General features: G+C 41.3%; 1 protein-coding gene across 1 annotated transcript; it reads left to right on the top strand.

The window, feature by feature from the left end:
* The first annotated feature begins 1,245 nt into the window (after window positions 1-1,245).
* cdh17 (cadherin 17, LI cadherin (liver-intestine)) lies at window positions 1,246-14,064 on the top strand. The gene is made up of 19 exons (XM_088306695.1): window positions 1,246-1,316; window positions 3,336-3,392; window positions 4,754-4,849; window positions 4,924-5,061; window positions 5,353-5,488; window positions 5,570-5,728; window positions 6,784-6,936; window positions 7,013-7,218; window positions 7,283-7,414; window positions 8,091-8,241; window positions 8,384-8,593; window positions 8,665-8,741; window positions 9,570-9,758; window positions 10,564-10,808; window positions 12,017-12,147; window positions 12,258-12,476; window positions 12,558-12,668; window positions 13,426-13,542; window positions 13,628-14,064. Exons 2-19 carry the CDS (start codon window positions 3,342-3,344, stop codon window positions 13,708-13,710), a joined length of 2,604 nt encoding a protein of 867 aa, XP_088162821.1. The 5' UTR covers window positions 1,246-1,316; window positions 3,336-3,341; the 3' UTR covers window positions 13,711-14,064.
* Window positions 14,065-14,409: the final 345 nt, after the last annotated feature.

The following is a 14,409-nucleotide window of genomic DNA, read 5'->3' on the forward strand; positions in this document are numbered from 1 at the left end:
GTTTCAAGGTGACCTGCCGGTGATATTGACGACACCTTATCAGCCATTGCCGCTAATGGACAATCTGACAGGAAGTGCTCCACTAGTGCAGGTCAAAGTCTGACCATGAGAAACTCGTTACTGTGTAGCACGATTTCTTAACATACTTGCTTTGTTTTTGTAAAGCTCACACTGGAGTAAATATGACCTTGAAATGGTCAATGCAATTTTTTGCAAAAAAATCAGAAACATACGTACACGCTCACAATGTGACACTTCATAGAGACCTGGTCTGCAAAATGTTGTCCACCATAAAGCAATTGGGCGTATTTGTTAACTGAAACTTGAGGCCACACATGACGCTTCGTGCGTCACGATAAGTTAGTAGAACCATGTGACCTGTGCCAGCCAATCAGTGAGGTATGTTAGCAGCGTAAAAATACACGCTTACCGGTACTTCTTAGTTTCGAAACAATTAGTATAAGAGCAAGTGCATTTTACTGCTGTCATTATATTAATTTAAAAAGTGATACTTAAATGTAATAAAGGGATCGATATCACAAAAGCACATAATTAATCGATTAATCGTAACCAAAACCATATATTTAATTTCTGAGTACAGAGACGCCGTAAGATGAGTTTTAAACAACCGCAACTAATATTACTGCAGCTTACTGAGGAGTGAAGTTGCCGTGTATATCCATTTGTTTGCATTATACTGCCCCCAGGTGGCTAAGGCGCGCACACCAGAAGGATTAGCACAATCGCCATTGAATTCAAACAAAACATTTTGTCGAAAGTGTTTAATTCTTTACATTCTATTAAGTTAGCTCATTGCAGTATTTTATTATACAAATCCCATTTTTTGTTATTAAAAACATTTAAAAGAAATTGTTCAGATTTCTTTTCTGAAATGCATTGCATGGCATTTGCATTAATTGGGATGAGTTGATTGGTTCGAGTTACTCACTTTTTTGATTCAGCACAGTTTATTGAGCCTTTATAACATGTTAATAAGCGTGTTATAACCACTTTATGCGCTAGCAAATATCCGACGGAATGCTTGTTTCTCCACCACGACAACCTCATAAAACAGACTTAAATATGACAAATGTGATAATACTTCTGTGGTATTTCATGTGGTGAAATGAGAGTCCTTACAGTGTTTCTTCCTTCCTGTTTGTTCAGCCCGACGCCCATTGGTGGGACGGTGCTGATTAGGCAATGATTAGATCCAATAAAAGAGTGCTGGTTAACGTGGTTAAAGTTTGACCAGGCAGGATGGGAATTCACATCAGTCACACCCGGCGTGACTGGCAGGATCTCTCCGGAGAAAGGTACGTTGCCTCGACTCTCGTCTTCACACGCTTTCATTCTAATGTACAGTATTTAAGGTTGCTCTTTGCAAAAGTGATTGTGTGTTCATGTTCTTTATGGAGGCCTTCTTGGCATGTGCCGCCAATGGTTTCCTTATCATGACCTTGCGTGTTTGCAAATGTTGAATACAGGAACTAAGGATATAGAAACTACTAAGTGGAAAAACAAGAATTATAATTTATTTGACACTTTTTGTAGATTTATCATTGTTTCAGTTTCTCCTCTCAGTTGCCCATTTGTTTTAAAGTTGTCCGTGGTTCATTCTAAATGTAGGAAATTAATATTACGCAACGATCCGACAAATGTTTATTACTGTACATTATGAGAATTTGTGGGATGGGCCGCAGGCTTTGCAACATTGCTGTAAGTCAAAGAAAGTGAAAATACTTGGGCGTAGCATATGCGTTATATCGTCCTCTGGAAAGCAGGAGCAAATTTAAAAATTAGTCATTGAGTTATGTGATGATTACATAAATAGGCAGTGTCTCAGATTGGTGACTTTAAAAAAAGGTCATTAGCCGCCACTCAATGTCACCTTCACGCTTGTCTACCAGGGTCACTTCCCTTTTCATTGTGCTACTTGAGTCATGTTCATGTGTCGGTAGTATGAGCACAAAATGCTTTTGTTACGCAATAGATAAGCTGTCTTTTTAAAAAATAGTGTGCACGTTATGTCCTTTTTGGCAAAACACTGTCGTAAGTATCACGTTAAATGCTCACCAGACACTTCATTAGGTACACCTCTGACTCTCACTGTACACTCTACAGTCTACACTCTTGGAATGATTCTTTCAGTAGTGCTGGTGTACCTAATGAAGGGTCCGTTTAACACATTTGTAGACGAAGGAACCATAATATGGGATTTAATTCTTTTATTTTCTGTAACGCCCCCTTCGAATTTTGTGACCCCGCCTCATCCTTTGTTGTGACTATAAATAGTATAATTTGTTTATAAACTTGTAAAAAAAAAAAAAAAAGTGCACCTCCGCATAACACAGAAGAATGATTATTAAATTTAAGAAAATAAAACAGGAAGAATTATAAATCAACATACACCAAAGAATAACTTTATTATTATGGTTTTATTTTGTGTCTGTAACAACAAAGAATTGAAATGTAATAATTTTGCTAAAAAAAAAAAAAGATCACCACTGCCACCTACTGTACATGATGTGCAATTACACTTATATTCCAACGCGTCAAAAAAATAAAAAGTCACTCACACGGCCACTTGGGATTGCGCCTCCAATATGGTGACCGCCCTACTATTTGACGGAATGCCTTGCTAGTAATTTTGACGTTGATTTAAAACATTTTTCTTAGAACATCAGGTTCTTGACATGGTTTCATTTTCTGTTTTTGAGTTTGACCCAAAAAGACTTGAGCGGTCTGGAATTTATCATGCATTGTAAATTATGACGTTTCAGAATAAAATTACACCTTTTGCTGAACCTAACCTTTAATTCATAATAACAATAATAATAATAATAATAATAATAATAATAATTATTATTATTATTATTATTATTATTATTATTATTATTATTATTATTATTATTATTATTATTATTATTATTATTATTATTCAGATTCAGAATCAGTGCAAAAAAATATGTCAATAACATTTAAAAAAAATGTGACTAGCATAATATTCCAGTGACATAAAGCACAATGTAGATTTTCAGGCCAAATTCGTCAGGCTGTAAGTTTTTTTCCATTGAAGTCACATTTTGATGTATATCCGTGTGAAAGTTCAAGACAAATGGGAAGGCGAGCTCACACAACCACACTTGTGCACGGGCACAGTGTGCACGTGTACACTTTGATATATCTTGAGCAACTTTATCCTACAACAGAATTTGCCACTTACGTTCCATCAGACTCTTCTTTTTTTTGAACAATAAAAAAAAAAAAAACAGTCGAATGTTTCACAGAAAACATGTTTCCCTCAATGTATTCTCCTTGTTGTTTATCCGCAGACTGTGATGATGACTCCCATGGTGCATCTGTGTCTTCTGGCACTCCTGCTCAGCTCTGTGAGTACACTGCATATTCATAAGAAAATGTCCAAACACACACACACACACACACAAAAAACTCTTGGAGAGGATCCACACTCCATTTCCTGAGTAGCCATACGTGATGTAAAATGTGACTCATAGCTGATTCATTGAAGCGAAAGGTGTCCTTTGTCCCGTCCTGCCCTTGCGTATATGGTGTGCTGTCTAAGAAAGGTCCGACTTTTTCCATGCAATACCGGCTCAATCAATAACTGAACTTGCTCGGTTCATTGACGTTTAGGAGCTGGAGTGAAAAGATTGTTGCTTCCACTTTGACCTCTGTTTCATGGTTCTGATAAATCGTACAGAGCAGGGCTGGGCGACGTTTTTTTTTTTTTCATTTCACTTTTGAAAACATTCTCCCGGAGCTACTCTAAACAAATGTTGAAGCAATTTATCACGAGTTAGCCCCTGAGAACTGGAGTGGGCTCTCTTTGTTTGAAATTGCTGCACTAATGAAACCAGTCGTCCTATCCCACGAAAAAACACCCAAAAAAAGTCAGGTTATGTGTTTTTGAAAGTTCTTATTCATTTTCCATGAACTATTGATCGATTTGACGCATTTTTTAAATGAACTAAATTAGGAGGTAGGGGATTACACAATTTCTGCGAAAAGAAGTGACAGAAGTCATTTTTGTCATGTTCACTAGCACCGAGATCACCCTGATTTGATCACAGCCATACATTTTTAAATCACACTAGTTTGCCCACCTTAAATATCAGTGGCTCAATAAAGTCCAAAGTTCCTCTAAAGGTTTTAATAAAGTCTCTCATAAAATGTCAACCAGTGAAAATATTACTAAATAATATATATATATTTGAAAATTGTTCCAAGAGGTATATTTGGTCCAAACACAATACTGCTACGACCCAAAAACAAAAAGTCAGCGAAAGCCTACTAGAACACGTAGGGTTAATCAGAGGCACTTCAAATGATGGCTGGTGTATTTTAATTTAATCTAACCTGAGTTTAAATGTAGGCAACACGGTGGACGACTGGTTGATGGGTTCGATTCTGGCTCCGGCCTTCCTGTGTGGAGTTTGCATGTTCTCCCCGTGCCTGCGTGGGTTTTCTCCGGGTACTCCGGTTTCCTCCCACATTCCAAAAACATGCATGGCAGGTTGATTGGACACTCGAAATTGTCCCTAGATTGGGATTATGAGCGTGGATGGTTGTTCGTCTTTGTGTGCCCTGCGATTGGCCGGCAACCAGTTCAGGGTGTCCCCCGCCCGAAGATGGGCACACATCTCATGTCACTTAATAATGTTACCCAAATATTCGGGACACCGATCAGTGTGATGCAATGTGTACTGTTTGCTTTGGCAACCTTTGCTAGGCTGCTGGGTCGGGCCTGGAGGGCAAGAAGGTCCCCTTTGAGAACCTGGTGGTGGAGGTTCGAGAGGGCACGCCTGTACCCTACGCCCTCTGTCAGGTACTACGCACACACACAGAAATGCAAACACCATTTTTTTTTTTTAATTAATTCTAATTTTTGGGTCTGTTCAGTTCCAGGTGAGCCATCCTGGTGTGAACGCTTTCAGGTTGAACGGAGAAGGCAGCAATGTCATCAAAATCTCAGCTGACGGTTGGCTCTACTTGGACAAACCTCTGGACTGGTCCCAAAATGACAACTACATGGTTGCGGTAACATACCAGCCCATACATGACCAATTACGTCTCATGGATTTTAAAGCTTGGAAGTGATTACAAGAAATGAATAAAGCATAACATTTTTGGGGGTGGGAGGCAGAATTCAATTTGGTGGCAGAAAGTACTCGTAAATTTAGGCCAATTAAAAGCTGGTCTAAGTTGTGGCGCAGTTGGTGTAATGCAATTTTGGTGGCAGACAGATTCTGAGCCAATTCCTCCTCTGGGTTAGAAAAGATGCTTCTCATTGGCCACCAATTAAATGAATGTGTGTGTGGTTGTCTCCAGGTGGAGGCGTTAGTGGACGATGACGTCGCGGAGGGGCCCATTTTCGCCACCATCAACGTGCTGGACGTCAACAACCACGCTCCATATTTCAACCAAAGTTACTACACCGCGTTGGTCCGAGAGAACACTCCCGCAGGTGTGCATTCGACTTCTACGCCACCAACGTTGACCTGTGCAACCTCAATCCAACCAAGGAAGCATTTTTGTTTCGTCGCAGGCGCCCCGTTCACTCGTGTGTTTGCGTCGGATCGAGATGACCCCAGCACTCCCAACGCTCAGCTCACATACACCCTGGTCAGCCAGATCCCCAACCGACACAACACGCTGCTCTTCCAGGTGGACCCCAACTCGGGAGAGATCTCCACAACCGAGCAAGGTGCCGCCACGTCACGTCCCGCCTCGCCTTTTACCACCGTCACGTGCAGAGTGCGAAATGTCAGTAATCTGTCTATCTCTGCCCGTAATCTGGCTGCACAGTGTCAGAGTGAAACCAGATTACACAGCTCATCTGGTGTGAGCAAGATTAAAGGCAGATTGGTGGCAGACTGCCTAAATGTGTCACGTGAGATGATTGGCGACGTACGACTGATGGTTTGGACGCAGGCGGCACGTGAAAGCAAAGGAGTCACTTTTGCAACAGTGCTAATCCAACTTTTTTTTTTTTTTTGCGCCAAGAACCACCTAAAAACGATTTAAGAACTGTGATACTGACGAATGTTAGAATGCATTATAAGTGTAAAATTATATTTAGTAAAATTGTAAGCGACTGTAACGTTATGATCAGTTTAAACATTAACACTGTGCTTAAATATAGGAAAATACAAAAAGAGTGTACTTAAATAATGATTCCAGGAAATATACCTTAACATTGACTAAAAAGTGAAATACAACTGAACTGTGCTTAGCTAGTGATTCCAACACATACCACTAGGTGGTGCACATAGTTTTCTGCATGGTACGCCAAGAGCTTTTTTTTTTTTTTTTTTTTTTTTTAGAGCCTCTAAAGTCCAACACAGTTTTTTGCGATTCTGAATTCCCATGGGAAGAAATGCAACTTCTGAAATCTTTTAGACCTCACATGGGCAATTTTTTTCATGAGCTCAGGGAACACGTGATTTATTTTTATTTGTAGATGATTAAAATGAGTAAAAATTGATATGTAAAAGTGCTTATCTTAATGATAGACTATTATAATAAAATATGTAATAATAATAATAAGAACATATAGTGATATATATTAAAATATTTAACATTTTGTAATTAATTTAACAATATTAATTAACCAATTATTTCATAAAACTAATTCATTTGTTTTAAATGTGCATGAAAAATTGCATGTTGATCAAAAATAAATAAATAATTTTTTTTGTGACTTTCGAGAAAGTGAAAATGTTGTTAAATTGCAAACTGGACCCTCTCCATGCGTGCCAGGGGAGCGCATGCTTGATGCCAGAGAGACAATCCAGTACGCCCGAGGCGAAGACCGCAGCGCTGACTCCCTCAAGGCAAAATTTAGCGACTACTGTCCCTCGCCGACCATCCCCTATGAAGAAAACCCCTTCTTCACCTGCGTGGAGCGAGCGGGTGTGTGTGCAATTTTCATTTCAGTCCATCACTGATAACCTAGTTCATTACTCCTCATCGTCTTCTGTGGCGTCAGAAATGAGACGCAGCAACCCGGACCCCCTGGAGGACCCGGATTACACTTTAATCGTGAAGGTCCAAGACATGGGGGGAGCGTCCGAGATGGCGCTAAGCGGCAACACCAGGGTCCACATTGCGGTGCTGCCCAACCTGTGGGTCAACCCCGGCAGGATCGCCATTCAGGAGCACCTGGAGGGATCCTACCCGCAAGTCATTGCCAAGGTGAGGAGAAAATTCCCTCCCATGCCGACGCGTCGCAATTACCCGTCATGCTGTCTGGTTTTAGGTCCAGTCCAATGAGCCCGACGCCAACTACAGGCTTGTGCAGAAAGAACGAGAGCTGAGGTTCCCCTTCCAGATCACAGAGGGTGGAGAAATTCTGCTGACAGAGGAGCTGGACAGGGAGGAGAAGGACATGGTGAACGAACGTCTAGAAAGCTCTTGTGATTTATAGTGACTCACAGTGCGACCTTGACATATGAGCCGAGTTGGGTAATGTAATAGATTATGGAATGGTATTACAGAATATATGTAACTATAATCTGTTAGATTAGAGGGAGAAAAAATGTATTTTTGTCGCTTTTGCAAAAAAAAGAATTGCCAAAAAAATTTGCATTATTAAATAGTTTTTGTTTTCCTTCTTCAGCAAGCGACAAAATTATAAATTCTGATAGGCTGTCCTGCACTCGAGTGGTCAACTGCGAAGGTGCTACAATGTCGCATATATTATATATATATATATATATATATATATAAAAAAAAATATATATATATATATATATATATTACTTTAGAGTTAGTGAAAGTTACGCTACGATTACATTTCCAATAGGGTAAATTGTAACTGTAGCCAAATGAATTTCCAAAGTAATCTTACCAAACTGAAAACATATTCCAAAAAGCGACATTTCTACACATTCCCGTGGAGAAATTGTTCAATTGAACTTTTAACTCATTCACTCCCATTGACGGATATAAACGTCAAAAAGTACGTTGATTCTACCCGGGATGGCAGTGGATGAGTGAAGTCAAGGTCGCACCGTAAAGACGAACGTCACAGGTTTGACCTCGAGCTCCGATTGCTCGTGTTTCAGTACATCCTGGTGGTGATGGCCGAGGACGACTATCAGAACCAGGTGGATCCCCCGATGGAGATTCAGGTTGTGGTGGAGGACGTGAACGACAACGCGCCCGTGTGCGAGAAAGACGAGAGTGTGTTTGAGGTGCAGGAGGACGAGCCCGTAGGTGAGACCTCCACAGTCGTGTTCTTTATGTGCCTCAACACGTGAGATTTGAATGTTCCTTGCCTGCCGCGAGGATGCGCAACGGACGGCCTGCGGCCCACACGGGGTACGTTGTCATAAATAATTTGCGGTTGTTTTTTCAGGCAGCCTGATCGGACAACTGCTGGCCCACGATGCCGACGAAGCGGAGACGTTGAACGCCCTGCTGACGTACACCATCATGTCCCAGCAGCCCGCCACTTCGGCCGAAGCCTTCGCCATCGACGCCGCCACCGGTCGAATCCAAGCGCTGCGTTCGCTGCGGCGCAGGGACCATCGGGTGTACAACTTGGATGTCAGAGTCAGTGATCCAGGTAACACACACGCGCGCACACACACACATACAGCGATGCATAGGTACTTACTGAACACGTCTTTCCTTCAGCTCACAGTGTCGTCTGCAAGGTCGTGGTCAAGGTCATTGATGTGAACAATGAGCTGCCTCTGTTTGAGAAGAATGATGTAAGCACACAATCATGGCAGCGCATTCGATACGTGTGTTGCATAATTAAATACTCACAGTGTAAATACTTGCGTCAAAGAATCTGGTGAAAGAGGAAGTACTGATTAAATTCCTTAAAGGGGAAGTCAAGCCCCCCCCCAAAAAAATTTTTGCAACAAATTGTTCTATTTGTCTTCATGAGTCTAAACAAAATTCCAACGTACATCGCGTTTGCGGAATGTGAGTTAAGCAGCAAAAGCCACACGACAAAACTGTGATGTCATTTTCAGTTGACAAAATGGTCGCTCCCTGAGATGGCTAAAAATGGGTGCATTTTCCTGCTTAATATTCCGCAAGCGTAAATCACTCATTAGGTAACGTACCATTAATGAATTATTTAAGGGCAGAAAACCAGCACTCTAATTTTGATATGAATAAAAACGAGGACAGTGGACCCAGACATAGGGAGTGAAATTCGTGGCTGGCATGCGTAAAAAAAGATCCCGCCGTCTATTTCTTGCTAATAAAGGAAAAAGTGGTTTAATGAACGTGACCATCCATTTGAGTTGAACTTGGGTCAGCTTCTTGCGCTGACCTTTTTTTTCTACCTAGCAAGTTTCCAAGCTCTCAATCAGTCAATGAAGATCTCAAACCTGATTGATTTAACCCTTCTTTTTTTATGTTTTTACTTTTTTACGTGATGTCATCAGCATTGGTTGAAAAGGTAACAAGCCACTTTTGACCGAGTGAGGAGTAGCAAGGACAGACATCAGATTTAAAATGTCTATATACGCATAAAGCTCCTAATGTGTGTGTGTGTGTGTGTGTGTGTGTGCATTGTGGTGCAGTATGGCAGCTACACGGTGGACGAAGACGCCGCCGTGGGACAAACGGTGCTCAGCATCAGCGCGTCGGACGACGACGACGTGGACAGCGGCAGCTCCTTCATCGAGTTTCACATCTCTGCAGGCAACGACGATGAGGTGTTCGCCGTGGAAACGGACGGAAAAGGCGTGGGCCACGTGGTCATCGCAAAGGTACAGACGGATTTTTTCATTGGAGTTAGCGTTTATTTCATTTTGACTTTGTTTTTCGGTTTTAAGTACATTTAGATTTGATGAGTTTTTCGAACGGGTTTTGCCAGTTTGTAACAGTTTTCATTTTTTTGCAAATGCTTTGATTTAGTTTTGTTTTTATTAGTTTTAGTATTAGTTTTGTTTTTAATATGTCGTATTGGACGAGTGCAAGATAAAAAAAAAGGCACTGAGTATAATGTAATAAGGTAAATACTTACAGTAAATAATTACAGTTTGGTTTTGTTTTATGTTAATTGTTGTAATTTTAAATGCATTTTTGTTTTTATTTTATTGCATTGAAGAAAATATTTTTTTAAAATGTTTTCATTAAACGTAACAACCTTGGACATTGCATGTGGAATCTTCACAGTTATTTTTTGAAAGGACTTCAACTTGCCCTGTATGTGATTTGGAAAATTTGCTGGCAGTGGGTAATTTAGCTCAGTTGTCATGGTAACCGTTGCAATCAGGTCACAGTTATGCTTATGTAATAGCAATCAAGTGTTAAATTGTGTTTGAAATGCACTTTGGTAGATGAGAAATAGTAAAACAAGCACAAATTATATTTTTTCAAATTACTATGGACCTAAAATAACAAGGAAGATGATAAAAATTCTGATAGCACATTATTATGTTATTACCATTTCAGTTTCTATGGTAACAATGGAACCATGTAGGGTAGTTAGTTCCCTTAAATATCCACAAAGTCTAATGTTAGCCACTCAAACATTTGATTGTCCTGCATCCACCCCTCGTGTGCCGACAGCCTCTGGATTTTGAAAGCTCGTCCTCCTACAAGTTGAAGATCGACGCTCGGAACCCAGAGCCTTTGATGAGCGGCCTGGAGTATGACGCCAAATCCACAGCCTTTGCGTCCGTGACAGTAACAGATGTCGACGAGGTCCCGGAATTTACCATGGACATCCTGGATGTAGTTGTGCCCGAAAACTTCACTACGGGAGCCGTGCTGCTCACGGTGGAGGCCAAGGACCCCGAAGGCAAAGAGATACGGTAAAATAGCACCGGTGGAAACTTTGTACCCACTGTCAGTACCACACAGGAACGGACTTGTTAGTGAGTGAATGAATGAGTGAGTGAGTGATTTATCTATTTAGTTAATTAGTCAAAGAGTGGGTGAGTGAGTGAGTGAGTGAGTGAGTGAGTGAGTGAGTGAGTGAGTGAATGAGTGAGTGAGTGATTTATCTTTTTAGAGAATGAGACAAGGAGTGAGTGAGTGAGTGAGTTATCTATTTAGTTAATTAGTCAAAGAGGGTGATTGAGTGAGTGAGTGAGTGAGTGAGTGACTGAGTGACTGATTGATTTATCTTTTTAGAGAATTAGACAATGAGTGAGTGAGTGAGTGAGTGAGTGAGTGAGTGAGTGAGTGAGTGAGTTATTTGGTTAGGTAGTCAGTTGTTTACTTAATGAGTAAGTCAGTGAGTGAGTTGGTTCCTCACTGATTTTCTAAGTGAGTTCATCAGTTGGTGAGTAATCTAGCGGAAGTTAATGACTAAATAAGTTTAATCAACCTGGCATGTTCTCTCCGTGCTTGCGTGGGTTTCCTCCGGGCACTCTGGCTTCCTCCCACATTCCAAAAACATGCATGGCAGGCCGATTGAACACTCTAAATTGCCCCTAGGTATGAGTGTGAGCGCGGATGGTTGTTCGTCTCTGTGTGCCCTGCAATTGGCTGGCAACCAGTTCAGGGTGTCCCCCGCCTACTGCCCGAAGACAGCTGGGATAGGTTCCAGCACCCCCCGCGACCCTAGTGAGGAGAAGCGGTACAGAAGATGGATGGATGGATGGATAATTAATGAGTGAGTGAGTGAGTTTTATACAGTAATTAGTGACTTAGTTAATGAGTAAGTTGATGAGTAAGAGAGGCAATCTGTGGTGAACAGCTAGTCATGTAGTTACTTACTAAGTTAGACTGACACGAGAGTGTCATTGTGTTGCGTGAAAAAGAGCGGCTGAAGTGTGTATGCACAATGTTCCTGCGCAAGTTTACAACAACGTGATGGAGTTGAATGAACTCAAAACCAGCACGTGCAAATCAATCACAAAGGCATCAATAATTCCTCACACTTTAAATTTGCCTGCTTGTTTTGGGCTTTGGGCTACAACACGTGCGCATACATGAGTAAACTATTGATTGGTTTCCTCTGACTTTGTCTGAAAGAAAAGAAAGTGAGTTCTTGTTTTTGTTGTTGTTTGTGCAGTTTCAAGATGGAAGGTGACACCAAAGGCTGGCTGGAGATGGATGAAGCCACAGGACAAATTCGGACCAAAGACAAGCTGGACAGAGAGACTCTGGAGACCTTTGAAGTGGTTGTCACTGCCTTCGAGAAGGGTCAGACACATTTTTAAAAACATTTGTTAGAATGGATCTACTGGATCTTTGTTTTAGTTCCAAGAGTTACACAATGAGAGAAAACCCAAAATGTCATACCCACCCCGCAGATAACCCTGAAAAGTTCGAGGAGCGCGTGGTGTCGGTGAGGCTGCTGGACGTGAACGACAACATCCCGAAACTGACCGAGACGCAGGCCTTCATGTGCCTGAAGAAACCCGAGCCGGTGATCATCAGGGCTCACGACAGCGACAGCGCCCCCTTCTCGCAACCTTTCACCTTCGCCTTTGGCAAGAAATCTCACAACTGGGAACTGAAAACCATTGACGGTACTGAATTGATGCGAGGATGTAGTGATGGACAACTTGTGTGTGCATTTCCATCACGCTCGTCCGTTGTGTACCGTCCAGGCACCACGGCCAAGTTGATCCTGAAGAAAACACCAACGGAAGACAAAATGTTCAACCTGCCCATCAACATTAAAGATAATGCGGGGATGGGAGTCACGCAGTCCTTTGAGGGTCAGTGAAGCGAGGCTACTTTTCATTTGAACTCATTTACTAGCCGTCAAAGATTTAGTGACTGAGTTAATCGGCCAAAGACTGTCTACTGTTATGGGTAAAATATTGTAATGTTACAATATACCAAACCCCGCATGTATTTACAGTAAACAAATGCTATTTTCTCCAAACGAACAAACTTATCATCACGCAATATACATAAATAATCATGGCCAAATATGTAGACAATAAAATGAACCTGCAGCCCTGAGTTTCTGAAGGCATAAAAAGCAGAAATAAGGAGGATGTGACGGTTAAAATTTTTTAGCAAAAACTAGGGCGAGTTGAAATACTGTGCTACCATCAACTGGTCATCAGTGGAATTACACCCAAAATAAACCGGAAACAGAACAAAATAATTAATAAAAAAAAAAAAATCTGCGAAATCCGCAGTGGAGGGGATTTCACTGTTATCAAAATAATAAAACGATAATATTTTTTTTTTTAAATTGGTTGTAGTTTTTTCCATTTTTATTTAAGAAAAGTGCTAAGAATACATAAGCTATGACTTTTGTCTTCACATATTACAACTCAGAAGAAGCTGTATCTGTCTTTTTAAGCAACTTCTTTCATTTTTTATGCCATTTGGTGAAAGTCTGCAATCATTATTTTATTTTTCTATCAAATCATTATTATGTTTTTCAACAATAATGTTATTTGCACAATGGTATTTTAAGGAACAGTCATTCATATGCTTAAATATTTCTCAATCCACCAGTGAACGTGTGCACGTGCACGGAGCTGGGCTACTGCTACGTGGCACCAGGCGAGCACGGCTTCAAATACGGAATGGGACCCACCATCGGCATCCTGGCGGGAACTCTGGGATTCTGCGGTGAGTTTCACCAACTTTGCTTTGATGCTCCTCCCACTCATTCGCACAGATTCCGAAACTAACCAACCGCCGTTGGGGTTTTCAGTTCTGGTCCTCGTCATTGCGGTGAAACGTTCAAGTAAACGCAGTAAGAACACCGAAGAGGTGGAGAGGAACGCCTTGATGTAGACACAACTACATATTTGTACTATTTTGGTGTCAAGTGAGGACTTTCTTTGGTGAATGACATTTCGAGGAAACATGTACATTTAAGAGGGTTGCTTTGCTGCGAGTCGTCACCACAAAGTCGTTTTGTTTTTATTTACTATAAACATATGAGACTTGATAAATAAAATAAAGACATGATTAAAAGTTGCAAAGCACGATTAATCATGTCAGGTGGTCCCACCCTAATTTATTCATGTGGCCCCAGCACTGCAACATCCAAAATGTTGACTACATCGTATGTCGTTTTGTGCTCTCTAGATTGGGCAATTACTGCTCTTTTTTTTCCCCAATAAAGAAAACAAATGGGAGCCACAATTATATGATGCATGGTTTTTCTCTGATTGTGTGTGTGCGTGTAAAGTCAACTGCACTCCTCCCACACCGGCTCCTGTTGTTGTGTGTGCGTGTGTGTATGGAGAAGCACATGGACCTGCAGGTGACATAACGCATGAACATCTCCCCTTTCAGTGGAAAGCCTTCTGACATTTCACTCTCAGTCTTTTTGTCCTCCTCCTCCTCCTCCGCTTCACCGGCCGTCTGTCGCGGAGCAGTCAAGGCCAGAGTGCTGTCGCTCTGACTCACGTCTTATTAGACAGCAGGGAAGCGAGAGTTTGGTGATTGTTGGCTATTGTGTTTTGCAAAGCGAAGACGACGCGAATT

Source organism: Idiotropiscis lumnitzeri, chromosome 10 (assembly GCF_059441095.1).
Source record: "Idiotropiscis lumnitzeri isolate Australia: NSW breed Sydney's pygmy pipehorse chromosome 10, RoL_Ilum_1.0, whole genome shotgun sequence".
NCBI classification, from domain to species: Eukaryota; Metazoa; Chordata; class Actinopteri; order Syngnathiformes; family Syngnathidae; genus Idiotropiscis; species Idiotropiscis lumnitzeri.